Here is a 26,552-nt window from a genome sequence, read left to right on the forward strand (position 1 = left end):
GGTTAAACAAATTTGAAAACTTACATAAGAAAATTAATAACAATTAAAGCTCCTTATCATCTCAAACCAATCAAACACAACTCAATCTGTATAACAATCGCTGCTTCTGCGTTAAACGTCTAGCAGCAAACCAATATTGTTTTGTATATTTATTGCATTGTACGCCCCTCCTACATACATATAGAAATGTGTGTGTGTAAATATATAGCCTACATTTAGAGGTGTCTAACCCCCTGCTCACAAGCTCAAATAACATAATTAAAACAAAAATGGAGAAAAGGACAGTTAAAAACAGGAAGCAAATTAAATAAGAAACAGCAGCGTTCGCACACGCACACACATAAAAAAGATCGAACTAATCATAATTTAAAACTAAACAAACACATTAACACATATTTGCACGCACAGATTTAGCTCTAATGATCCCCTTATTCACCCCCCCCCCCCCCCCCCCCCCAGGATGTATGTTTCCCGGTTTGGCTTCGCCGCGTTAGCTATATTGGTTCCAGAAGAAGATATTTTAAAGAGATTGCGGAATGATGGTGATGATGATGATGCTGCTAAAACAAAGCAAACCCAAAATCAGATAACGTTAAAGCGTAAGGAATGAAGCTGCTAGGCTTGTTAGTTGGTGGCCGATCGGTTCGGTTCGATGTAGCTGGCACCGATCACCCGTAGGAACAGTGAGACGACGTAGATCACGACGAGCGTCAGCGCGGTAACGCTTAGCCAGCCGGTGACGGACATTTCCGGCTGCGGCGGATGTACGTGATCCTGCAGCCCGAGCCATCCGCCCCGCTCGACCAACCACCCGCTCAGATCCTCCTCGATCACGTCCGCCGTGCCCTCGATCAGCTGCTGCAGATAGTCGGCATGGTCCTGCCGCACGCAGTCGACCGCCAGCCCACCGGCAATCGCGAACAGCGAGATCACCTTGCCCCACGTGATGCCGCTCCTAAACAGATCCTTCGCCACCACGTGCAGCAGGTAGCCGACCGTGTCCGGTTCCGTCAGCTCGCCCCACGGCTCGTTCGAGATCTGCCGGCTAACGTTCGTGTAGAGGCGCGGGTGCATCCGTTCCAGCTCTTCGCCCATCCCGTTCAGTATGGGCAGGGCTTCCCGTACCACGACGCCACCACCGACCGCCGCACAGTGCTCCATCGAGTTGCGCAACCGCTGCAGGATCTTCCGGTTCAGCAGCCCGGACCGCTTCAGCCGTGCGCGTATGTACTCACCGCAAAGACATTTGCCCTGGAAAAGTGATGTTGTTGTTGTTGGACGGGATGAGTAATGGGAGCGCAAAAACACTCACACACACACACGCGCACACACACAGGCGGTGATTAACACCTTCGCGGCCGACGGTGGCGATTGTTGACGCTCCGTGCGCAAACAACCTTGAAAGGGCGCCATGATGGTGGCGAACGGCTGGCCAAGCTGATGCACTCACCTGATTGATAACGTCCTGGCTGGTGGTGAGATGGTGGATCGGACTTCGCTTGTTCGTCCAGCCGGGCACATTGGCGGCACTGCCACCGACCGAGGCGGATCCGATCGCGGAAGCTGCTGCAACGGCGGCGGCCACTATCGGCGAACGGGGGGGCGATCGAGGGGAAGCTGCATGATGCTGCAAACCTGCCGCGGAAGTGGACGACATTTTTAACCCCGGCGAGCGCACGGACGCAGCAGGCACACGCACTATCACTCGAGAGAAGATGCTGGGTGTAGTAGCAGTAGCAACAATAACAACGACGGTGGGTGGTGCCGTTCGGTCATCCCGTGATTGTGCACTACGGGCGCACGGTTCGGTGAGGGAGTGTAATGATTATTGTGCTTCCTACCACCACACTGACTGGCTGGAAAGAAGAGGAACGCAAGTTGTTGGAACCACCGGGTTGGAATGAAAACAACACTCGCCTAAATGGTTACCTTCTAAGGGAAAGAAAGAAGAGTACGGGATGCGAAGCGAAGCGAGCACTGTTTAGCGACGACTGGCAGCAGCTCTCCGTGTGTACATTCGCCGATGATAATCGAACACTTGATGATCGAGTGTCGGAAACATGGTGGGGGCCAAACGACCCTCTGCGGAGACGTCCTATTTCCGTGGATGATAAGGGGCTTTTCATTTCCAGTTGGAAGTGTTTTATTGACAATACAGAAATACTACTCTTTATTTAATCAAAAAATGGTTGCTTTATGTGAAAACCGTGTTTGAAAATGATCCCCATTTCGTTCCGACAACCGATCCGACGACCACCAGCTGTCGGATGTTGTTGCTCGCTTGACATATGGATGGTAGATGGTTGCTTGCAAGTGTAGGTAGATAGTATGCAATCGAGGGCCCAGGAAACAAATCGCGTGTTCAAGATCACCTTAACAACGGGCTGATGCTTATTAAGGAAGTGACTGCTAGGCAAAAGACTCGAGAAGGCCCCCCCCCCTGACAAAATTTGTTAGGCACTGAAGGATTTACGCCTAAATGTAAGCAATCCGCAGTACACGTTGCGAAAGCTTCACAGAGTACTTTCAGTGTGGTCAAAAATGGTTGAATAAAATCGAATGAAATATTGCTTATTATTCGATTAAACCCCCCTTTCTCTATCCTGACCATATTGGCTTACAGGAGCTACGTAATAATTTTGGGTCACCCTGGCAGGGACCAATCAGGCTTACAACATACGATTAAAGCGAATAATCGCTTATTATTCGATTAAACCCCCCTTTCTCTATCCTGACCATATTGGCCTACAGGAGCTACGTAATAATTTTGGGTCACCCTGGCAGGGACCAATCAGGCTTACAACATACACGGTGTTCCCGGACTGTAACGGAACATTGGTTCGATGGATACTTGTTAACGGGCATAGATATTCAGAAAAGCAGGAAAAATAAGAATAATATAATCTCAAACCACTTGTTACAATGTATATTATCATGCTCTACGCGCTGTCCAGTAACAGTATTCAGGAACTATGCACAATGTTTATATGGATCGAGTTATGACCATACAAAAATCCCACTGTGCCATAAAAATGACAGACCACAGTGCTGCACACAAAAGATTCTAGGGAGGACCTTTTCGAGTCTTTTACCAGCTGCTTATATAGATTTAGCAACAGAGAGTCAGATTGAAGACGATCTAGAATTTAAAAACTGAAAAATAATCATTTTCATGGGATATGATCACAAAAGTAGACGCAGAAGAGTATTTAACGATCTTTTATAATGGACGGACTCGTTGAGCTTATCAAGAATACTTGAACACATGAAACTTCTTCTTCTTCCTAGGCACTACAGCTTCAAGAGATCTCAGCCTGCCATTTTGGGGCTTTCTGTGAGTTGATTTTCTCAGTAGCAAAGCAGTCAGGTTTGGATGAGATTTGAACCTCGGTCGCCCAAACACCAGAAACTAGGGACGAATAACTTGATTTAACATGGAATAAGCCTCGGTAGTTTGAAAGCACTGAACTCTTAGTTTGTTTGAACTGGGATCAGCTTTTGAAACCTGATGTGACTCATGGGCTTCGGCACATTTTCGGCACAGCGGTTGGAGCTATTTGCTACCATGCTTGGCCTGATTGGAAAATAAGGAACAAACGTGGACTGAAATGATTAGGAAACATTGTGTTCAGTAAACAATCTCGGAGGATTGGATATCGCAAGTCCCGCGCGGATGGTTCATATTAATAGAGATTGTTTTGGATCGCGTTATTCTTATACTTATCACAATCGAGGCCAATTATATCAAAACCAAATTATATTTTTAATGTCCAGCCCTTTTAGGATTTTCCAGATTGTTTTACCGGAAGTCACTTAATTTTCCTAATTTTCCTTCTCGTTTCTCCGGCATTACAATCTTGGAGAGGATTGAATTCCCTTGTCGCAACCTCCAATAAAGCCGGTCAGATCAAAACAGTCATAGATTTCACGATGGGTAATACTAAAGAGTCGCTCCATCCAAGGATCCTCAGCTATTGGAGTCTCGTCCCAAGGGGCCTCGTCGAAGGCACCGATGGTGAGTTGAAGCTGACGCTGATTAGTAGACATTTTCTCAAATACGACTCTGAAGCAAACACACTGAAGATGGTCGAAATTAAGAGAATATATTTGGAAATAAATATAACCCTAGCGTCTTTAGCAGAAAGACAAACATAAACAGTCCTATCACACAGCTCGCCCCTACTAGACACCGTACCGTGAACGTGATCTCTTCCGGCGGTGGTCGCACCTTGTTCGCTAGACCGATCTGCAAATGGAAGATCGAAAAAAAGGATTAAATTGTTGGAAGGATTTTCCCTCCAATTCTTCCCACACACACACACACACACACACACACCCAACCACCGTTATCCGAGATCCAGGTGACTAGCTCGTCCTCGATCACGTCCGCCACACCCTCGACCAGCTTGGGCAGATAGTCCGGATGTCCCTGCCGCACGCAATCCACCGAAAGGCCGCCGGCGATGGCAAACAGCGATACCACCTTGCCCCAGGTAATGTCCGCCTTGAACAGGTCCCGTGCAATGGCACTCAGGAGTACTGGGGCCGTTTCGGGTGTTTTCAGCTCGCCCCGTCCAAAGCGAGTCAACTGCCGTGCAATGCCGTTGTAGATGCGTGGATACATCCGTTCCAGTTCCTCGCCCACCTGGAAAAGCAATTGGTTGTCCTTCTCAGTAAACCGAGCGTCCTTCTTGTTAAGCGTGAGACGGCAGGCTTCTACTTACACTCAATAGGGCCGGAAATACTTCCCGCACGACATGGATCGAAGGTGTCCCGACGATGCTTCGTATGCGTTGCAGACCCAGCTTACGATTAAACACACCGGACCGCTTTAATCGACACCGGATGTACTGACCGCACAAACATTTGCCTTGGGTGATGATGTCCTGGGAGGGTAGTACCGGTTGCTTCCAGCCGATCGTACTGGACAGCTTCCGTGTGACCACATCACTCACATTACTGAGCCGTCTGCGGGCGGACAGGGCAGTGCTGGAGGTGGACAGCGTTGAACCCATCCCATCTCGGTGACCAATCTCCGGGAAGCCTAGCAGTGCGGTTGAGTGTAGGTTGGCCGGGAAGCTAAACTTGCGCCGCGTGAGGATCGGAGCGCTGAGACGGTCCATCGAGGGCAGGTTCGGTGTGAGGGAGCCACCGCGTTCCCCATTGCCGAGACGGCTACCGGTGGCCAGGTTGTCACTGCTGAGCGATAACCGTCCCGGTACCAGGCCCGTTCCATTGTTGGCCGGATGTTCCACCTTTAGCAGACCGCCGCCAGACATGACGTCACGCTGGGTGGGAAAAGGTAAAGAAGAATCGAACACGAAAACACATTACTAAGTTGATTGAAATGATAAAGAGGCTAGGGGAGGACCTATCGAAACGGGCCAACACGTGACACCCGACGAACCCGGATCTTCGCAAAAGGGCCGCCCGCTTGTATGGGCAGGATCACTCAAGATCAAGAATGGCATACGAGCAGCAAGCAAGCAAGCAAAAAAAAAAAAAACAGTCAGCCATTCAAACACAAGCCACACACATCTGACCGACAGCTTGTCGATTGATTGATCAGAGAAGAGATTCTCATAGCACTCGATCCGGCAACGACAAACGGCAGCGCGCGAGGAAAGCAACGGCAACAAAAAAAAAACAGAATATGACGAACACGCGCCCCGGCTTTGCCATATTTGACGCCTGACAAGACCACGGACACACATACGATGAGATGAGACATCGTGGAGCAAACATAAAAAAGGGGAAAAGAAATGAGCAGATCTCCCTGCTTTTGGGGAGTGTCATCGGTTGGGGAGGTTTGTTTTTTTTTGCGCCGACCGACGTAACATAACCGCCAAGGAAGGGGATGGTTGGGAGAAGATGGGTGTACAAACATAACCTCCCAAAGACCCATGTTGAGCGAGTTCCCATCGTGTTTGATCGGTCGTTGAAGCCGTCTCGATCACGGTTGCTGCTGCTGTTGTGAATACTTTGCCCCAACGAAGATCGATCGGTTTAGCAGTTAACCCTTCGGTGGGAAGGTGCTTTCGAAGTATCGAGGATTAACATTAGGTGCGTGTAATCTGAGGGGTAGTTTAGATCAGTTGAGATTTAACTGATCCTTTAACTTTTTTTGGACCGTTTTTTTTTTTAAATATTGTATAAACTCTTTTAAATTAGATGGGTGGACAGGTTTAATTCTAAATAGCGTTTCAGTTTTTATGTCTCATGCTCTATCTGTTTCATTCCTTAAATAGAGAAAAAAATAATATTTGTTTCATTTTTAACGCAGTCAGTTAATGAGGCGAATGAGGTCCTAGAGACCTCAAAGAAATCTCTTCCTCCTTGGCTCTACAACCTCTAAAGTCATTGGACTGCCATTTATGGCTTTTCTGAGACATAACTTTACCCGTAGCAAGATAGTCGTAGCAAGGCCCTGCGTACGGGGAGGCGGTCTAGATGGGATTTGAACCCTCATCCTGCAATGTGAAGACCAGCGCCGCTGTGATCTCCAGCCAAAAAGTTACCATGAAACCAAGAAATATAGAATGAAGGAAATACATATCAAAATAATGTCTAGATCTAGATCTAGATGATCTAGAAGATAGATCTATGTATCTATCAGGAACTAAACAGTTATTCAACTTAATTCAGACAATCGTGATTGTCCAAAACTTCACATAAAGTGGATAAAAAACTGGGGCTACGTATATGCAATGAAAGGATTATTTAAAGTTATAGAAAGGATTATTAAAGGATTATAGAAAGGATTATTTAAAGAGCCTAGGCAGTAGGCAACCCGCGTAAGACTAGCCATCCTTTGCGCAAAACGCCATCTAGTAGCCAGTAGAAGAACTATGCGTTGATCCCTATGTCGTCAGAGCGTGTGCTAATCAACCCCGTAGTAAAAGGGGTGTTAGTTAGGTTGAGAGAGAGAGAGAGAGAGAGAGAGAGAGAGAGAGAGACAGAGTTACAACAGCAAAGATATTTGGAGTCTGACTTGTGTCTCTATTCCATTATTACCAAGTTGTTAGATCCACAAACTGTCACTAGCGTTCTCTGGTATATTTTGATATATGTCGCTTAGTTTTTGGCTTTCCTTCCCACATTTCCTCCAAGATTGGTAGTTTCAAGTGGAACAGCATCCACTCTTAGTTTCCCTTTCCTTCTCCCTCAATTAAAACGCGTCCCGGAGTAGGCCGTACCCTACAGACTTTTTCTGATGAACTGCCATTTTCAGAACTCAGAACAATTTACATTTCTAGCATCGATCGTTGATCAAGTTTAATGTCTGATAACGTCACAAAACCCAGGTTTCGGACAACTTTACCATAAAAGTACTCTACAAGGTAAAGGAAGGTTTGGTATGATTGAGCCCATCAGATGGATTTATAATTCTTGTAGAAGGCTCCGGTGGGCTGGTCACGTCATGAGAATGACACTGGACGACTCAGCCCGTAAAGTCCGTTTAGGCCGTCCAAACGGACAGTGGATGCGTGTTAGGTAGTGTTGAATCAAGTAGTTCTATTTAAAGAGGAGAGGGCAACTGCTTACAACATGTAGCTCCGCGCTCACTGAGGGCAAAGAGGTCGAAGAGCGCGAAGAGGCCGAAGTGTGCGGATCTACCTTTTTGAAATCGAAAAGCGCGCTCATAGCCCTCATTTTATTGAAACGAGGCCTCCCGGTAGCTCTCGAGCTCACTACCCAACATTAGTGGTTGGAGGCCTACTGAGATGGAGTGATGGCGTTGATGCGTCCGCCAGAACAGCTGGGATAATCGATTGACAGATTACTGTCGTGTAAGTAATAAAGTAAGTAAGTAGAAGGCCAGCTTCTGGCAAAGTAAAGTTAGAAAAAAGTTAAGTCCAAGAACAATGATTAAATTTTACTAATACTTTTCTTCCTTGCCTGGACTTCCCACAAGGTGGCAAACACACGAATGTTTAACCCAAGTTGAACACCGAAGAGTTAACTCCTCACTCGGTACTCGGTACAAGCCTCCATCGATCCGTCCATACGATCGACCGAACCTGAAAAAAAGGACTGAGGTTCGGGCCCGGGCCAGGTCCGGTGGAAGGCAGGGAAAGTTTGCCGATTTGCACAATACCATAATTGTGACCGTTCGGACGGCGGTGTACACGCGTGTACTGTCGCGGTACCGCAACGATACCGTAAATTGTTGTTTGTTTTTGGCACGTACGTACCGACGGTGGCACGGTAAAGCACCGTGATAGACATCCCTGTGTAACGGTTGGCAACCCCCGAGGCTCGAGTCGACTCGCATTCGGACATGATTGGGACATGAATTCCAAGCCTTCTTTCGATCGACCGCCTGGCAAAGATGATGGAATGGCATTCGATGAAGATATCCCCGGCTGCTTTTTTTGAGGTTATGCGTAGTTGGTTGAAAAGAAAACAACAGAATCGAAGAACCGAATTGTGTTTTGATCTTTTCTTTTCGGGAGCTCCATGATCGATGGGGCAGGGCGATTGATTACAAATTAATTTGGTAATGCGTGTGTGAGTGTGTTTGCGTCTTCCAGGACGCAATAAAATGGGGAAGAAATGAGGTTAAAACTATTTATTGAGCACATTCCACTGTCCGTTGCTTATACTGAAACCGCGAGAATTCACAGAATCGGGGAGAGAAAAACAAGCACAACGCCCAAAATACTTTATTTTGATTGGTTCTGACACAAAATTTATGTAAATTACGTTGGGGATCGTTGGGGCCACCCAATCCCACGTCCCGGCCTGGTACCGTAGCCAAGTGAAAGGTAAAGCCTTGCATGTGCGCAAAGCAACTCAAATTTCATTCGGTGTGATCGGGCGTGGAAGGAAAAGTGTTTCCCTGGGTGTCCGAATCAACCTAAAAGTTATTGAGTTTCTTTGAGGTGGTTGTCTGGTGGTAAAGTGATATGCGTGCAAGTGTGCGATTGAAAGTAGGTAAGTGTGGTGGTAGTAAATTCGCGATGGTGATAAAAGTCAATCAAAAGGTGATGGGTTTCTGTTGCGACGGTAAGTGAGAGCTTTACGGGCCTTGATTTGTGATCTCAAGGCCGGTAATGGTTTTTGTTCTTTAATTTCTTCCAAGGTTGGGAATTGCGATCAGGATTAAAAATGGGATACAACAATAGGACGAGAAAGGATGGATGATATCTTGATGCAAAGAGAGGCGATCGATCGTACAATGGAATGATTTGTGGTTTTGCTTTTGTTTGTGGTACTTGTTGAGGAACTTGAATATAATCTGCGGCCATTTTTGCCTTCTTATGATCATTCGTATTTATTTCATGATATCGATTGCCAAGGATTTTTCCGAAAGCTCTATACTACAGCCTTAACGTTTTCCTTGGCGATCACATGCTCTATATGGTTCCTCTTCTTTGTTGCGACGTTTAGTATAATGAGGCAGTAATATAATTTTATCCGAGAGGTTTTTGAGTAATAGAGCAGGCTTTACAATGCGGCAAATCATGGAGAAGATCGCCAGTGGAGCAGCCGCCCCACTCTTACCATCTCTTCATTGATTTTAAAGCCGCATATGACAGCACAGCCAGGGTAAAACTGTACGACGCAATCAGCTCTTTTGGAATCCCGGGCAAGTTTACCAGGCTTGTATGAGTGACAATGGCCAACATCACATGCCACGAGAAGGTGAATGGAAAACTCTCAGAGCCCTTTGCTACTTTGCTACTTGTATGTCTCCTTTTCAATCTGGCGCTTGAGAGAGCCATCCGTGATTTGGCGGTGGAAACTCTAGATCCTGGATGCTGGATGTGTGGAAGGACAATGGTGCAGCCGTAACAATAACGACGCCTCTCTTAAGCCTAACACACGGATAAAGGAGGAATAGTAGGCTGACACTAAGGTGGAGCGGTGATGCGTTCTAGCAGATTGGCAAACGATGGTGCTAATCCGTGTGTTGTTTTGAAGATCGTTGCAGCAGGACAAGACTGCGAAGCGGTTGTAGCGCCGGATAAGTAAGTAGGTAGATCCGATGAGTGAATCGAAAGCGGTACCGGTCTTCATACAGCAGGAGCGAGGCTCAAATCCTATCTAGACCGCCTCCCCGCAAGTAGGACTGACTATCCAGCTATGGGTAAAAACAAGTCACAGGAAACCAGAAATGGCAGGCCGAGACTTTTCCAGGTGTTCCAAGATCGTGTTTTTTGATCGAGAGACGGAACAGATATTAAATGCTTTATAGATCGTCCTCTAAAAGTCCAATCCATCGTCTAATACATCTTTGTGCTATAAACATAATATCAAGCAATAATTCAATTCAATTTAATTTTTGTCTCATGGTTTGAGAGAAGCAATGAAGGATAATTCGACTTTGAAATCAATCTAAGAGTTACTAGTGACTGCAATATAAGCAACCAACACCTGTCTTCGTAATAGAAGAGTGCAGTAAGACTGGAAGAATCTTGCGGGCAATGAGCCTGATAAAATTACCTCTACACTCTCTTGGAATCCTAGTCGTAGGCAACATGATCATCGATCAGTATTCCAACAGCTCCCTTATCAGACAGCAGAATAACTTGTTGATGCATAGAGAATCAGAGAAATCAATAAATTGAAAGGACTCGATCTACCAAATTGTCCAGCAAAACATGGAGTTATTGGAAAAATTTAGTTAAAGCTGCAGTCCTGTTTTAGTAGGATATTTGATACATGTTTGTAAAGATTGCATACTGCAGGAAAAGAGAAGAATATATTTATTTACAGATAATAAAATTAAATAAATTTGTATTTGTTGTAGATTGTTGAAGTGTATGTAAAACGATGCTTCGAACAATTTTTGGCCCCGTATTTGTAAAAGACAATTGAAGAGTCACTATAATGATGAGCTCTACGGGCTGTTCCATGGCTTCACCACCGTGCAAGGAATTACACACGCCTGGTATTTGTCGTCGCGACTTTCAACGCCGGAGCTTTACTCCGAGTTGATTTTTTTCTCTGACAAGACCGGAGAATAGCCTCCGACTTGTCTGGAGCTATCGTACTGCTTTCGAGACCGAAGAAGTGCCTTCCACTCGAATTGCTGCCTTTTCATTCGTTTACACCGGAGAAGTGCCTCCGACTAAAGAACTGACGATTCGTCACGTCGGTAACACCTGGCTCCAGCAGGTAAGTCAGCTCATGCAAATGGCACCGTACGACCCTGTAAAGGCTTTTAAAGCCCTTCACATGGGCAGAGGAGGCGTGGTACGGCCTCCTGTTAGAAGGACTGATGGCGTTGATACGTCCGTCAGAAAGGCCGGAATATTTGTTTAAGGGGCAGACGACGGCACTACTTCGTGAACGATATAGAGTATTGTTTGAGCACATCAACACCGTAAAGCAGTTGAATCGCCTGATAAGTAAGTAATTGTAGCCTCAGTTAGCTCGGTTGCAGATGCGACAGCGGCAGCGGTGTTCAAATCCCGTCTGAATCGTCGTGTGGACTGACTATCCATCAACAAGTCTAGTAAGCCAGAAATGGCAGGCATGACCTTGAGAGGTCGTTAGGCCAAGCAAGAAGAAGAAGCCTTAGTCTTTGCCTAGCCACAGTCTTCACTTCAGTAGATAACAACTAAATTCAATCCCAAGAAGACCACATTAAAGCTTCGGTTTCCTTTTTGCTTTAAAAGCCAGCCAGAAATGCAACTAAATCAAAACCAATCCAGTACGGTAAAAGCTTCCCAATATATTTGCCCCCTCCTAATGGTGTTCCATTTCCGTACTCTTGGTATAAAATCAATTTGCCCCCTTGTTTCACGCACAGCGTTCCCATTGCATCGCCATAAACATAAAACATTAAACCCCATTTCCGCGTTCGGAACCGACACCGTTAACCGTTTTGTCGCTATAAAAATCAGGCTAACATTCGATCCATCGCTTGCGGAAACGTGTGGGAAATGGTAAGAATCCTTCTGACCTGCAAACAACCAAACCCCCGTTCATGCAATTAAATCCACTCGGCCCACCACACCTCGGCAGGCAGCCTCGCTCTTCCATCAGCGATAAAGATGTAATTAAAACAATCCCCTTTTCGAAAGCAGTGCAACCTACGCGCCCTGGTCGGATGGCAAACCGCTGGTGGTGGTATGTTCAGCTTTGCGTCCTCGTAAAAAGCGTGGCCCGCCCCTGACGAAGGATGCGTGAAAATTGAAATGTTTTGCTTTTTTACAAAAAGCACGGTCCCGCCCCGATCGAGCTGTGCCTTGAGGGCAATTAATGTGCGTTTGCAGTACGCCTTGCGAGTTCCGTCGCCGGTGCGAATGGTGATGAGATGCGGCCCGCGGATATACGATGCGTACAACATGGCGCGATACGCCCCAACAACATGCGATCGCGATTGATCGTGTGTTTGCAAAGCGCATTTTTTGCATTTATAGATTGTGGAGATAGCTGAGATGGTGAGGGACTGGGATGGAAATGGGAAGAAGTCAGGAGGGGAAACGATCGGTAATCCTTTTTTTCTCTCCGTTGACTGATCGTTGTTGCAGATAAGCCAGGAACCGTTGTTGGTATGTTAGAAAATGTAAATGGGTGGAAAAACATGGGTGGGTTTGCATATTGCGATCGGTGCGGTTGCTGTTCAAAGGGGATCATGTTTATTTATTCGAATAGAACGGCCTGACCGTCTTGCTTCAAAAGAGATTACATTTTACATAAATATTTATTGAATAAAGAAAATAAAAAGAATTAAATCAACCAAAGAAGACTGTAGGTAGATAAAATGCGTTTAATTTGAATATACCTTGAACCGCGGGGTATGCCCTGCGTACGGGGACTATCAAGCTACATGTAAGATCATGTTACTGAAAGCCAGAAATGGCAGGCCAAAACCTTTTGAGGTAGTTAGTGCCAAGGAAGAAGAAGGAGATGTCTTCTCCAGAACCTACAGGACGTCAATATTGCCACTGATCTGTTATGGAAAATATGCACTGTGCTGTCATTCTCCTATATTGGAGCGGTTCTAATCCAAATAATAGGCATCTAGATTTGTCAAGATACTGTATTTAAATGTATTTTATAGGGTTTTACAGTTAATAAGGCAATAGCATCCATTTGTATGGCAGGCTCCTTCGATGAAATGGCAAACAAAGTTAGTTGATATGGAAACGGCTTCGTATGACAGGGAAATCCAATGCCCTCAGATGATATCGTCATAGTAACCGTTGATATTGCACGCACTTACCCGAGCGCTGAAAGGAAGTGCACAATATCAACGGCTGCTATGAGAGTATCATCCGAGAACATCACAATAAAACGTATTTGGTTTTCCTATCACCTGAAGCCGTTTCCATATCAACTAGCTTTGTTTGCCATTCCATCTACGAAGCTTGCCATAAAAATGGATGATATTGCCTTATCAACTGAAAACCCCTGTACATTCATCACTTATAAAGTTTGAGAATATAACTAATATTTATTTGTGTTTAAAGTATCTATCGTTTACATGGCATAAACTCATGAATTTGTAAAAAATCCTTTGTATTTTTTTCCTTGTCCCGGGCATGCTCGGTTAGGTCTTCTTCTTTTTTTTTGGCCAAAAAATATTCTTAGGTCAAGCCTGCCATTTCTGGCTTACTAGACTTATTGATCCTTTATAGTTGGATAGTCAATCCTCACTATGGGGGAACGGCCCAGATGAGATTTGAACCCCGGTTCTGCCGTGTAAAGACCGGCCCTGTTATCGCATCTACCACCGGCTAGATCCTAACTTATAAGTAATGAACAAAACTTGGATATTTTATGTTTTTTTTGCGAATTTAATAAAAAAAAATTACCAAAAACAGTTAAAAAAAAACTAAAGCAAAACAATCAAACACACATAGAAAATCACTTAGCCGTTGCCCGATACCACACAAACAAACTAATTATCCTTTTCTTTCGCCCTCCCAGTGCGATGCGTGTGGTAAGCATGGAAGGCTGACAGAGAAGCCACCAAGCAGGCAGTGCATCGATGCACCGGTGTGCCGATATGTTTATTTTACGGTGCATCACAAGCATCCCAGCGCATCGGCCTGTAATTATAACATTATTAAGATTTTATCACATTTTAAACCGCTGCCGCAGCCGTCGGTTATCTTGCTTTATTAATCTTGCCCGCGTTCGGGGGATGGAATTATGCACTCCGACAGGGTGAGTGCATGTTTTTACTTTTATCTCATATTACCTCCCTTCTCTAGGTAATGCTAGCTGTCTCGGTGTTACTGAACGCATGTACAGATTAAAGCAATCGTTAATAAGAAACGTCGCCTGGAAGGACGGTAAGGCTAGTCATAGGCACCTCTCTTGGGCTGCAAGTTGGAGCTTGTTTTTCACTTCATTCCCACTTCCTTTTACACCTTTCAAGAGCAAGTTCCTAGAGTGCAGTGGAAAAAAAACGAAGTGAAATAATAGTACGATTGAATTGTAACTGCAACGAGTCGAACAAGCTTTTTCGTCTGGCTTTTTTGTTGCTGCGTACACGCACTTGCACCCATTGCAGCCGGTCGTATCTTAATCGAACATCCATTAGTGTCGGCTGGAGGTGAAAAATGACTGTTGGAGTTGTTTTTTTGCAACACAAAATAAACCAAACAAACCCCGTTCAGAAAAAATGTAAACATCTGGAGGGAAACGCTGGCGAAAGGCAATTATAATGGGCGACTCGAGCGACGACCGGTAATTGGTGTCCGCGTGTGTCGTTTGATAATGATCGATTGGGGGAATTGGGTGGAAAAAAAAGCTTGGCGGAGGCTCTCCACGTCACAAGCAGCAACAAAAAGAGAGACCGTGGCAATGGTCGATAAACAGGAGCGCAATTTAAAATTGGTTTGATTGGGGAATCGATTTATTTTAAAATCACTGGTCTCTTTTGGTTCCCGTTTTGTTCCCTTTTCGACGATTTCGTTTCGGGATGGAACAAACAAAAAACGGGCACAGGAAAGTGGTTTAAAGTCACGCCAAATCTAATTTACCAATTCACACCTCATCACGAACTTTATTTTGGCACATCAAAAGCGAGCAAACAGAAGAGAAAATGCATTTAAGAAACGCAGTAAGGTCACCGAAAGTGAAACTACGCAATGCTGCCATATTGTGCCCCAACCCAAAGGGAGTGAAACGAAATTTAGTCTCACTCATCCCCATTTAAACACCTTTGCTTCGTTCCCGCCTGGGTCACGATTTTCATCAACGCGTCGCATCGTGGTCAATATTTTGACGTACGCGCGCTTTCGCGCACTTCCTGTCGTTTGAGCGAAGCCTTAGGGTGGAAAGAGAGTTTCTTTTTATTTTGAATGCTTTCGGTACGCACTAAAGTGACCTTACCGTTTTACCACCCTCATGGCCGTTTTTTTTCCTCCACCCCCGTGACGTTTTGTCACAATCGAATCAAAATGACCCGGAATGCTTCAATCACGACGAGAAATGGAACCGTCCGTAGGGTTCGTCGCTTCTGTTGAAGTCTTTCGTTTTATTGAACTGCACAGTAGGGTGGGAATGGTCAAAAGATTTTGTTTTTTTGGCAGTCTCGGATTTAAAATATTCTGCTCTTTCTCTAGTTATTAGTTAAGAAAGAAAGAAAATTCTATTTATCCATTTTAGTGCTTAATCTTGCGAGGCAGGACAATTAATAAGTCATATTAGTGCCTAGTAGTATAAACCCCAGCCAAGTTTATATTTTTAACTCTTTTATAAGTAATGGTGTAATGGCAAGGAACAGATAGTTCGGCTGTTTTTTATCGAAAAAAAGTAATTTGTCAAATAACTTCTTCTCTCTTACCCTAACCACCTCTTAGCTCAAGTCTGTCATTTCTGGCTTACTAGGATCTATGAGAAAATTTTATATGTTCTGAGTCTACTCTATCGAAATCGATTGACGGTTTATAGCTGATGCTCAGGGTTTCATTCCTGTTTCTCAGGCAATTTTTGCGATGAAGGTGGCAAAAAAAATATCTCCCTCTTTTTTGGCTCAATTTTTTATGCAAATTTTGATATGATTTATTCGTCTGGAATGATGTTATTATTATTTGATAGCTGGGATGTGAGTCCTGCGTACGGGGAGACGGTGTGGACGGGATTTGAACTACGGTTCTGCCGTGTGTATACCTCACCTGGCATTCTCAGTTGCTGCGGGGATTGATAGTTGTTGTGATTTTTATGCATTTTATAAGGAATATAATTTTAAAGAATTAACAGCGAATGTAATTTTTTTCAGTTTATTGATAGTTAGAGTTTATTGACTGCTGCCAGTAATTTCAGATTTATATGTTGCAAATTCATTTCAAACACAATACTGGTTCACTTATTGGTATGCAATTTCGTTCTCCATTCCGTTTGAAGGATTAATGTGGTCTTAAAAATAAAATAAATTATAAATTTTTAACAATCTAAATATTCACAAAAATGTGATAAACCACTTACAAAATTGGCACAGTATTTTGATACATGAAGTTTTTCATAAGTGTAAAAAGTATTCTCATCAAAAACCTTACGGATTTAAACCAAACTCTTTGAAAAACAAAATTGATGACGCCGGTTTTGTCCCTTTTCGCCCCATAGTGCTCCGTTTAACACGCGTGCACGGAGGCCGACAGAAGCCGGTGACGAATCCAGACCGAATCGTGCCGTGCGAGGATGATTAAAAATTCTTGCACACAAAAAATGGAAACAGTGTCACTTCCCTTTCCAGGGTGGGGAAATTATTGTTTCCCCAAAAATCTCCGGTGGGAATTGTAATAAAAAGCCTTGCCGTTTGACCATTCGGCGGTTAGTTTCGTTTGGTGCAGTTCTCCTCACGGTAGCGCACGGTGGGTGTGTGTTCGATATTTGTTTTGCGGACAATTTTTTCAAACTACAGCGATGAATTCTAGTGCGTGGTGTGTGATATGCATTGTTGGAGCTTTATTCCTCTCTGACGTGACTTTGTCAGATCCGGTGATTGGTGGTGGAAGTGTCTTTTCCGCTTCTATAACACGTGCCCTAGTGCCTCCGAGAAGGGATTCACTCCAGCTCGGCAATCGATATGGTGCAATTCAGCCAGAAATAATTGTGAACCGTGCGCCCGCAAGCTCCACAGTCCCCCCACAACGAGATCAAGGTGTTGGTGGACCAGTCGGATATAACTATGATGTGCCCGCGTCAGGATATCTTCCACCGGAATCTGTTCCTTTCGCTGATGAACCACCAGCTCCAGTGCCACCTTCCGTTGTCAACAATTACCTGCCTCCCGTGTCCCAGGATGAACCAATTGCTCAAGATGAACCAGTGTTTCCTTCATCACCATCCCAGGATTATCTTCCACCGAACGAACCACCGCAAAGGGATGAAGTGTTTGTGGTAACAACGGTAGCGCCCGGGTACTATTACAACCCTCCGACAACCCCTTCCACTTCAACCTTCGCTCCTCTAGGAGATGAAGGCTTTGAGGATGGAAATGGTAACGAAGGTGGTTATCGGTATGATCCACCAGCCAACATCTACATCCCACCAACGTCCAACGGTGTAGGACGCTCGCTGCGAGATGATCCAGCAGGTCAAAGGCCACCGATAAGATTGCAGCTGAATGAGCTCGCCTGTCTGCGAAACAGTGGCGGCTACTTCCGTGCATCCCTTACCGTCCAAAGTTCCATCGAAAGCTCTCCGCTGGTGGATGTGGAGAACGATGGTGGAGATCTTAGCGGTTGTGAGGTACGGCTCGATCAATCTCGCCTGCTCATAGACATTGCGTGGCCCGATTTTGGCCGATGTGGAGTGATACCTTGTGGACAAACGCCCGCCCGAGAGCTGTGTCTGCGGGTTCGTTTTCCCGCGATTGCAGGGATGAGAACGGCGGTTGATCCGGTGCTGACGTTACAGTGTCGCATACAGCAAAGGATTGTCGCCAGGACACACTCGGTACGGCTCGGTGTGGCTGACGATGTGCAGGCACGGGCTGGATCGACCGGGACCGCATTTGCGATTGGCGGTTCGCAACGACCCTTTCGATCGCAGCTCGGGATCTTTCGACGGCAGAACGGTGGTGGATCGTTTACCAGGGCATTGCCGGCCGGTGGGGCGGTGATGCTGGGAGAGGAATTGATGCTAAGGACACAGGTTTCTGCAGGCGATGGTGAGTAAAAAACTGGCCAATATACCTTAGTAACGGCAGGTTCTCTGGCGCAAAGTAGAAAGTGAAGAAGTCATTTTCTGTACCAACTTGAGTTAAGTCCATAATAATAATACTACGCTTCCCCCAGGTTGGAACTTTACACGACTCTCCGAGGTGGTAATGCAACGCCTTTCGCCAACCGGTACCGTACTCAATTCGGCCTCACTCGTCAACACGAATGGATGCCTGAATCCGCTGATGCGTGCCATCAGCCCGATAGCACCCGTCTTTGAGGCACCGCTCGGCTATCGGTTAGGGTTTCGGGCCGCCATGTTCCAGGGAATGCGCAGTGGCGACGAGATGATACTGCGTGTCCGTATCGTAGGATGTGTCGATCGGCGCGAGTGTCTTGTGGTACGTGGCTTAACAATATGCTCATCCTCACACCATTAATCAAACGATCCTCTGTCACAGGAAAATTGCCAAACAACTGCCCGCTCCAAGCGCGAAACAGAAAGTCCCGCTCCCGAAGGACACGAAACGAATGGGACAACTCCACCGACTATCCTCACTAGCTCCAGCACAACACCAGCACCTCCCCTAGCCGAAACGGCATCGATCGCCTTCCGTATAATGCTACCGCCCGAGGTAGCTTCCTCGACCGAACGGCAGGATTATCCTTCCGGTCCGTCCCATTCCCTGCTCTGGATCACCGTCGGCACGACGTCCACGATCGTGCTCGTCGGCGTCGGTGTGCTGGCGCTGGTGTTGCTCCGATTGCGCCACAAACGACGTCCCAATTACGATGAGTATCAGGCGGATTAGAGTGAGCCCCGGATTAAAGACGTGGCTGTGCGAGCGTACCGCACACCGTACCTTCGATGAATGAAAGCGAACGTGATGTGAATGGACGTGCCGGTGCTATTAGTTGATGCGCGCATTCTTGAGTCTCTTGTATAGGTTTTTTTTTTCTAAAGCAAGGTTCGTCGCTTCAGCAGTCGTCTTTCGCGGCGAGAACGAAAGAGATAAAGCGACGAACCTCCGATGCCATCGGCTCTAGGGATTTGAAAGGAGCACGTGAAAAAAGTTGCCACTTCGCCGCCTCCGTGCAAACTCCGTGGAAGCTGTTAAGTGAGTTATTAAAGTCTCGGACGGTGCCGCCAAATGCGCATCACACACATGAACATTGCCCGGTTGTGAAGTAAGCTGAGAGAAAAAAACACGAAGATGAAAAAAAAGACCAGCCGCAGAGACATAAAGCGTTTTTAAGTTGCTTTGGTGCCACTTGGTTTACTGCCTCAAACAATAACAAAAAAAGGTAGTTGAAGATCAGGCAAGAAGAAGAAACTTCTCCATTCTCCAACAGCCATGACGAATCGATGACGAACGGTAGGCTAAGCATAAGTAGATGGCAGTCACAGGAGAGAAAAAAAAAGAATCTGACTTAGTTGCCAGTGAGTGAACGTCGGGGTTTGTACGATGCTTTTTTGTTGTTGCCGTTGTTGCGAAAAGGGCAGAAGGGCTCACGCAGCGCAAGGCTTAATGAAATCCGTTGAGAATTCCTCCGTGCCGTGCGCAGTGCGATCGTGCTGCTTTTTGCTCGGCCGAATCGAACTGCATATCGGCATCGCGCACTGCAACTGGATCGGTGACCGAAGGCTTACCGCGCGTGTGTGGAGTCGTGCGTGAAGAATTCGCTTTCCCAGTCGGAAAAGGTTATTTAATTAGGTTATTGTTATTGCTCAACTCGGTCAGCCCGAAGCTTTGTGGCGATTAATTATTTATATTATTGTAAGTTATGAAACGAAGGCGACAAGTTCTTTCGGCGGTCGGTGGGGTGGGGTGGTGCGAAAGGAATGCGTTTGTCGGGTAGCGTGTGCGAATAATGTTAAGCAGCTTATGATTGGTGCACACACACACACGGTGCGGTGTTATGTTATGGTGCAATCGTAAATAAATATAGCGGTGTATGTAATCGGAGACAAATGGAGGTGTTTCTTGTACGGATTAAGAATCCGTAGCGAGTGTGAAGAGATCAATTTTGATAGATGGTTGTGAATCTATTTTCTACATGTTACTAAGTTCTAGTATTTTACTCTAAACAAGTTCATTGGCAATGAGACCTCTCGAGAGGTCCAGAGGAGCATTGTAGTTTATCGGATAAACATCTCTAGTTTTCGAACAGGCATTGGTTCTTCTTCTATGGCTCCACAAGCTATAGAGATCTCAACTATTTCTGGCTTCCCCCACTTGATTTAGCTCGTAGATGGAAATCCTATCAATCCTTTCATAAATCAGAATATTAATCTTCCTTAATTTTCCTGAAGTTCGCTCCTTTCAGTTACATTTTTGTTCTAGTCAAAAACGATAATTCAGTATAGCTTCAGATAACTCCAAGCCTAATTTGACGAAAACAGGCACAGGCGGGAACGTTTGACGAAATTTCTACGCCGATTATCGCACCAGTATGACAGTATATTGGGTTTGTTATCTAGCTAAATAATAGTGGTTCTGTCACAATGAAATATTGGTGATAATATACACTTGACAAAGCAAGGAATTGCATGTACGCAAATCACTATACAAAAGCGTTTATTCAATCAAGAATAGCTAACTTGGTTGCAGACAAAATCAGCTAACAAGTTCGAAGGATATCTCTATTATTGAAGCCGGACCAGTTTGGATACCTAAGCAATGAAGCAAGACAGAAGCAATTAAGCAATTTAAAACTAGTTGCATGCATAGAGTATTCTCTCTCTTCTTGGGCTAACGACCTCTTAGTCTTAGGCCATATGCCTGCCATTGGAAAGACAGTCTTAACCACAGGGGAACGGTCCGGAAGGGATTTGAACTCCGATCCTGCTCCATAATGTACGATCATGGGCTTTTTTTTACTGCTTATCATAAATCTGATTCCAATGTCTAGGTCATGCGAATGACGATCGAATGACGAAGTCAGGACCTTTTTCTTCTTTTTTGGCATTCGAACCTCGAGGGGTCTCAGCCTGCCATCTCTGGCTCTCAGTTATTTAATTTTACCCATAGCTGGATAGCCAGTCCTGAATACGGGTAGGCTATCTGGATAGGATTTTATCCCTGGTCCTGCCGTATGAAGACCAGGGACACTATCACCACGGCTGCAGGGCCACCTCAGAATTCTCCCAGAAGCCAGAATTCTTGACCAAGATTCTAATAACTTTCTGGTGATCAGCTATTTCAGACTTCAGATCAAAATCAGAGAAGGCAGTGTGGAAGACATGGCAATTATCAGATTCAAGATCGGTCCAATAAATGCTAGTTGTAAGTCCACTAGTCGTCTGCATGTCCTGGACTATGGTAGCGGTGTTTATCAAACCTACAAATACACTTCTTACTATTTTCGAGCTGTATGTATTGTTGATTGATATTGATGTTGTGTAAGAAGGGAGAAAAGTACAATAAACCACACCATACAGCAGAGCTGATACTGCTTATTGAAGTATGGGATTTGATGGAATTTAAACCCCGGTCTTGTCGTGTGCTTCAGCTGATAAAGCGAAGCTTATTGCCTATTGTCATTATAATCCAACGGACCACGTAGGACTCCCTTGAACCCTAGTTGCTAAGACACTTAACAGTTATAAAGACGGACAGTTCGAATACAATTTAAAAGAGCAGCGCGTGGCATGTCCGGTTGATGACGATTACTGATACAATTATATTCACGGCACTACGCCTTGGGCGAAGCGACCCAGTTTGGGAGCCCAGAGAGTAGTGTTAGGGAGTCGATCCGGTAGTCTCCAAAAGACCCGCATAAAGCAGAGCTGTTACATGGACCAGAGATTCTAACTGAGAACATGTGCCGAAAGGAAGGCTTGTATTGTTGATCCGATGAATTTGTTATTCTTTTTGGCACACCTAACTGATGTCCTACACATGTTCTCCAGGGCATTCGCTCAATCGGTGTATCAGATGGGACACACAATCCTCGGAACAGCAATTGTACCTTAATAAGACAGGCAATCGGCAATTGAAAAAATATTCCTTTTAATAAGCTACAAGCCTCTCCCGGACGTTTATCAACTTCTCGGACAAAGCATCTTAGTGTCTTGCGCAACCATTCTGGCGACATTCATCTTGCTTACCTACCTCCACATGACAAACGTCCCGTGCCGAATAAGGAAGTAATTTATTTATTATCCTTTCTGCTGTCTTCTTCAACGACGCGCATACTTTACATCACCGAAACCGAACAATAAACCGTAGAGCTTTTTTTTGGGTGCATATAAATTTATGCTAAAAACATCATAAAAACACATGAAACGTGCAGGCAAAACGGAAAATCGAAATGACGTACCAAGCAAGGCACCGTTGGCCGTGGTGTAGCGGTAGGTTGATAATTTTTCACAAGTTTATTAATTACAAAATCAAACAGCCGTCCCATAAATCGTGCTGCCGCTTATGAATAAATTATTGGAAGCGATACCGTCAGTCTGTAGCTCTCTCTCTCTGTCGCTCTTCTTCCACGTTGCCTTCGATAACGGTACGCTCGTGGTGTCGATGTTATGCTGATGTTCGATGGGCCATCATCGATCATGGTTCGGGGTTGGAAAGATGGAAATGGGAAAGGAAGTACGAAAATATCTATCAATAAAAAAAAGGTGGCCACCCTCACGCATTCTCGCTTCTTTCCGGCGAATTCTGTCCCCGGAAGGTGTTGAATGCGTCATACGAAACCTTTAACACTTGCTGTTCGTCCCCCTTTTTTTGCTTTTGCTTTGAATGCTCGCTCGTCAATGCGATTGCTTCCTCCCGAAAAAAAGATCCGGGCGAACGGTGGTTTTGTTTCGGCGTAGACCTGTTCGCAGGTTTGGGCGATTGACGCGATTCCGGTTTCGTTTTGGGTTTGCATCGCATTTCCGATGGAAGAGGAACCATACACAGAAAAAAAAGCGTACAACACGAGCCGAACGACGGCTCCACTTTAACGACCACAACGGATTTCCTTCATTTGGGAAATCAGGGTAGGGCTTGAGGGTGAGCAGCGTGACAGGAAGAATCGATTCAGTGCAGTTGACAAACGGAATTGCAATGAATCGCAATCGCCTGCCGGCCTGCAACAGTTCGCATAACTTATGACGGTTGGCTGTCGTTGAGTAATGGGCTCGTTTCTATGATGACAAGCGCACACGCGTTAACAAACCCCATTTTACACACACACACACGCACACGCACAAAAGCCGGCTTGTTGTGGGGAGCATTCCGGGTGAATGGAAGTTTATAAATTATGTTTCTCGCGTCCCGTGCCCGCCTCATCATCGCCTTCATGGGGCCGGCGAACACACACACACACACAAACCGCACTCGCACCCGGCCATATTCCGGTAGCTGCATTTAGTCATCATTATGAGCATTGTAGCAAAACGGGAGCCGAGGATCAGGCAGAAGTGCAGTAAATTAATGTACACCGGCGTGGACTGCCGTCTCGCTATGGTAGGGACAAGGATGGATTTTTGGAGTCACTTGTCGATTGTAAATAAAAAGGTATGCTACGGGGAAGGATTGGTATGAGGGCTATTTGAAATGGAACTATATGTAGCTGTGTTTTATTTTTATCATATTTTATAATGTTAAGACTAAGTAGTTCTTATATTTTGCGGTCCGTTTTTATCTGTTGTGAGCAAATAAAATTGTTTGAATATTAAATTTACACTCACTAATCTACTAATACCTGTACTTAACGCTTGAATACTAAAATTCACTGAGCACAGCTCAAGCGAGATCTCAGGTGGCCTTTTTAATTTATACAAATCTTGACGGATATTGCTAGTAGTTGTGAAGATAACAATAGCAGCTTTATAACTAAGTTATAGTGAATTGCCATCGCCTAGAGTCTAGTTGAGATGTTATGTTTAATATATCAGCCTTTCTGGTTCAAGCATGAACAGTTTAACTCCATCTCAATTTGGGTTTGGCTAGTCTCATCTATTGGTCCGAAAAGAATTTACGGGCTTGGTTGTCCGGTGCCGTTCGCATGCCATGACCAGCCCACCGAAGCCTGGCGTGTTTAATACGCTGTACGATGGTGACATGGTCCAGTTTCTAGAGCTCATCATTATAGCTCTAGCAGGATTCTAAGTGCGTTTCGTCAGTTTTGGACATTCCATGTCTCAGAGGCATATTGGAGCCTTCTTATATTACTTCTTCTTTGGCTTAACGACCTTTTAGGTCATTCCTGCAATTTCTGGCTTACTAGACTCACTACCGGGGAAGGTCCGGATGGCGTTTGAACCCCAGTCCTGCCGAATAAAGATCAGCGTCGTTGTCGCCTCCACCACCAGGCCGCCCCCAAACATAATGGCATTTTGGAGTACTTGGACTACAGACGTAGTACTGGGATTGGGATGACAGCGCAAATCTTAACATCTTTGTTGCTGTCGTGGCTCCAGCTACAAAGTACAACAATTTGACAGCTGGTGAAATTGTACGACATGGGATGGTCCAGTGGCCGAGGCGATAGTGGCGCCGGTCTTTACACGAAATGATCGGGGTTTCCAGTCTCAGTTTACCAAAATTTGTATAAATTCCTCTAGGCTTTGGGTTGTAGCGATTTGGGATATTTAGAGCCGATTCCAGATTTTCCGTACCTCAATCAATAAGGAATTCAATTATTTCCTTAAATTCCTCAAAATTAAGGACGCGATATCTCTACAGCAGTCGGACACAAAAAGTATAGCTTTGTATCAGTGTGAAGTGTAGATATTACTCTGGAGAAGCTCAGTCGTCATCTTAACAGTATGTAGCATTCTAGAGCAGTTGAGAAAAATTCAAGAAGCGAAATTAAAGTACTATGAAACAACCGGCAGTTATCCTGATGAATTAGAACTATCTTATAAATTACCTGAATTACAAATATGGAGGTAAAGTTGAATTTATTAAGCTTATTCGAGACTTTACTGTCCCCGGTGCATTAAGAAGAGTAATGAATCGATTATCAGCTTCCGTAGCTAATATCGCTCTCCAAACCCATTAGTTTGACAATAATCCAAAATTCATAATGGAATCTTCTTCTTTCGCTGTAGAAAATGGATCGAAAAAACGCGCCACTCTTGTAAAAAAGCTTCCAATGGCCAATATTCAACTACTCTCCTCGAGCCTTTCGAAAATCACAAGAAAACTGTTTATCTGCAGTAGCTGGACGGAACGGTTAGCGCTGTCCCCATTCGCAACCCTTTCGACTGCACACAACCCATAAAGCGGCAAATTATGAAATTAACGGCAACAAACTCATATCTTGTCCGATCACACACGTCCCCTATATGGTGTTGGTGTAGAGTAGTACGGTTGACGTGCAGGTCGCCGCCTGCGGCCCGTTTCTCGGTTCTAGCGATCCCATAACCCAAACCGTCACCCGCCGCTACATCCGCTTTGGGCGACATCTAAACAAAGTGTCGTTCGTGCGTTTCGTGCGATGTGAGCGATCGTGTCGCGACGATAAGAAACCGCACGACCACGACAGGCGGGCGGTAATCGAAAGCCTCCGGGATATGGCTTCTATTTACATCCGAAATGTACGTACATCTTGCCCTTACCCAACATGGCGGGCAGTGCTGAGGTGTGCGAAGAAAACGCGGGTGAGCTGTAGCTGCTGCTACTTCTCGTTACGCTTCGTCACGCCGATACTCTTTATGGTCCGGTGCAGTGAATGCAGCCGGTCGAAGGGGGTTGCGGTAAGAGGTAGGAGGGAATAATTTATTGCTTCTTTCACACGCTTGCAGGTGTCGTGCCGTGGTGGCTGCAGCGGCCAATTGTGACTGCAGATTTTTGATGCAACAAGAATGGTTTCACCGGGGAACACCGGGCAGACGAAATTATCGGGAGGCAATCAAATTTATGTAGGCTTGACAATTTTGATTGATCTGTCTAAAGAGGGAGCGAGAGAGAGATATATGGGAGCACAGGCGATACATAATTTCGTTCCGGTTTTAATTGTGGAGACATTGGAGCAAGCGGCGATCCTGTCGCACGGCTTGTACCGCTGGCGGCATTTTGTCTGTGCGTTGCCTTTTACAGTAATCGGCGCGAGGACCGTTACGATGAAATCTGCGACCCAGCGATATGACAGCTGACAGTTGGCTGGAGGGAAGCGGGTAACCCCCCGGGACCCCGGGGGAGGTGGTGGGTAACCGACTTCAGGGAGTTGATTCTTGGCGTGCCGTTAAATAGGCTTATCTTAAGCGCTCATGAGTTGTTGATGACCGGGTTGATCGCTCGTGTACCGACATCGGTTCCATTCATGTCGGTGGCGTTTCCAATTGACCGGTAAGGATTTATGTTGGGGAGTGATAGCATCACCGCATCAATTGCATCGCCGGGGTAAGTGTGAAGCCCTCTGGTCGTACAAGTTGTACTTATGATTGCAATTTGTGATAGGCAGGTGCAGGAAAACTGCTACCGATTGGTGGTCGTTAGGGAAACTTCCCTTTAAAATGTTGACGATTGAAGATACATT

The 26,552-nt window shown here is 45.5% G+C and overlaps 3 protein-coding genes across 10 annotated transcripts in view; 1 reads left to right on the plus strand and 2 right to left on the minus strand.

The window, feature by feature from the left end:
• Positions 1-89: 89 nt before the first annotated feature.
• LOC118503501 (bcl-2-related ovarian killer protein) lies at positions 90-2,274 on the minus strand. The gene is made up of 3 exons (XM_036036836.1): positions 1,930-2,274; positions 1,451-1,856; positions 90-1,251 (listed from the first exon to the last, which is right to left on the minus strand). The coding sequence occupies exons 2-3, from the start codon at positions 1,655-1,657 to the stop codon at positions 625-627; spliced, it is 834 nt and encodes a 277-aa protein (XP_035892729.1). The 5' UTR covers positions 1,658-1,856; positions 1,930-2,274; the 3' UTR covers positions 90-624.
• A 1,683-nt stretch (positions 2,275-3,957) lies between these two features.
• The window catches only part of LOC118503503 (bcl-2-related ovarian killer protein), a 52,772-nt gene continuing 30,177 nt past the window's right edge, over positions 3,958-26,552 (minus strand). For 5 of the 8 annotated variants that reach the window (XM_036036841.1, XM_036036839.1, XM_036036840.1 and 2 more), the window contains 3 exons: positions 4,725-5,288; positions 4,327-4,645; positions 3,958-4,246 (listed from right to left, as the gene is read on the minus strand). In XM_036036841.1, coding sequence (XP_035892734.1) covers positions 3,972-4,246; positions 4,327-4,645; positions 4,725-5,279 — 1,149 coding nt within the window. In that variant the 5' untranslated portion in view covers positions 5,280-5,288 and the 3' untranslated portion in view covers positions 3,958-3,971. Of the gene's footprint in view, positions 4,247-4,324; positions 4,646-4,724; positions 5,289-26,552 lie in introns of all 8 variants that reach the window. The other 3 variants (XM_036036846.1, XM_036036845.1, XM_036036844.1) reach the window with 2 other exon arrangements.
• Positions 16,501-18,912, plus strand: LOC118503502. Its single transcript, XM_036036837.1, has 3 exons — positions 16,501-18,082; positions 18,210-18,475; positions 18,536-18,912. The coding sequence occupies exons 1-3, from the start codon at positions 16,834-16,836 to the stop codon at positions 18,884-18,886; spliced, it is 1,866 nt and encodes a 621-aa protein (XP_035892730.1). The 5' UTR covers positions 16,501-16,833; the 3' UTR covers positions 18,887-18,912.

The sequence above is a fragment of the Anopheles stephensi genome, chromosome 2 (genome assembly GCF_013141755.1).
Source record: "Anopheles stephensi strain Indian chromosome 2, UCI_ANSTEP_V1.0, whole genome shotgun sequence".
In the NCBI taxonomy this organism is placed as follows: Eukaryota; Metazoa; Arthropoda; class Insecta; order Diptera; family Culicidae; genus Anopheles; species Anopheles stephensi.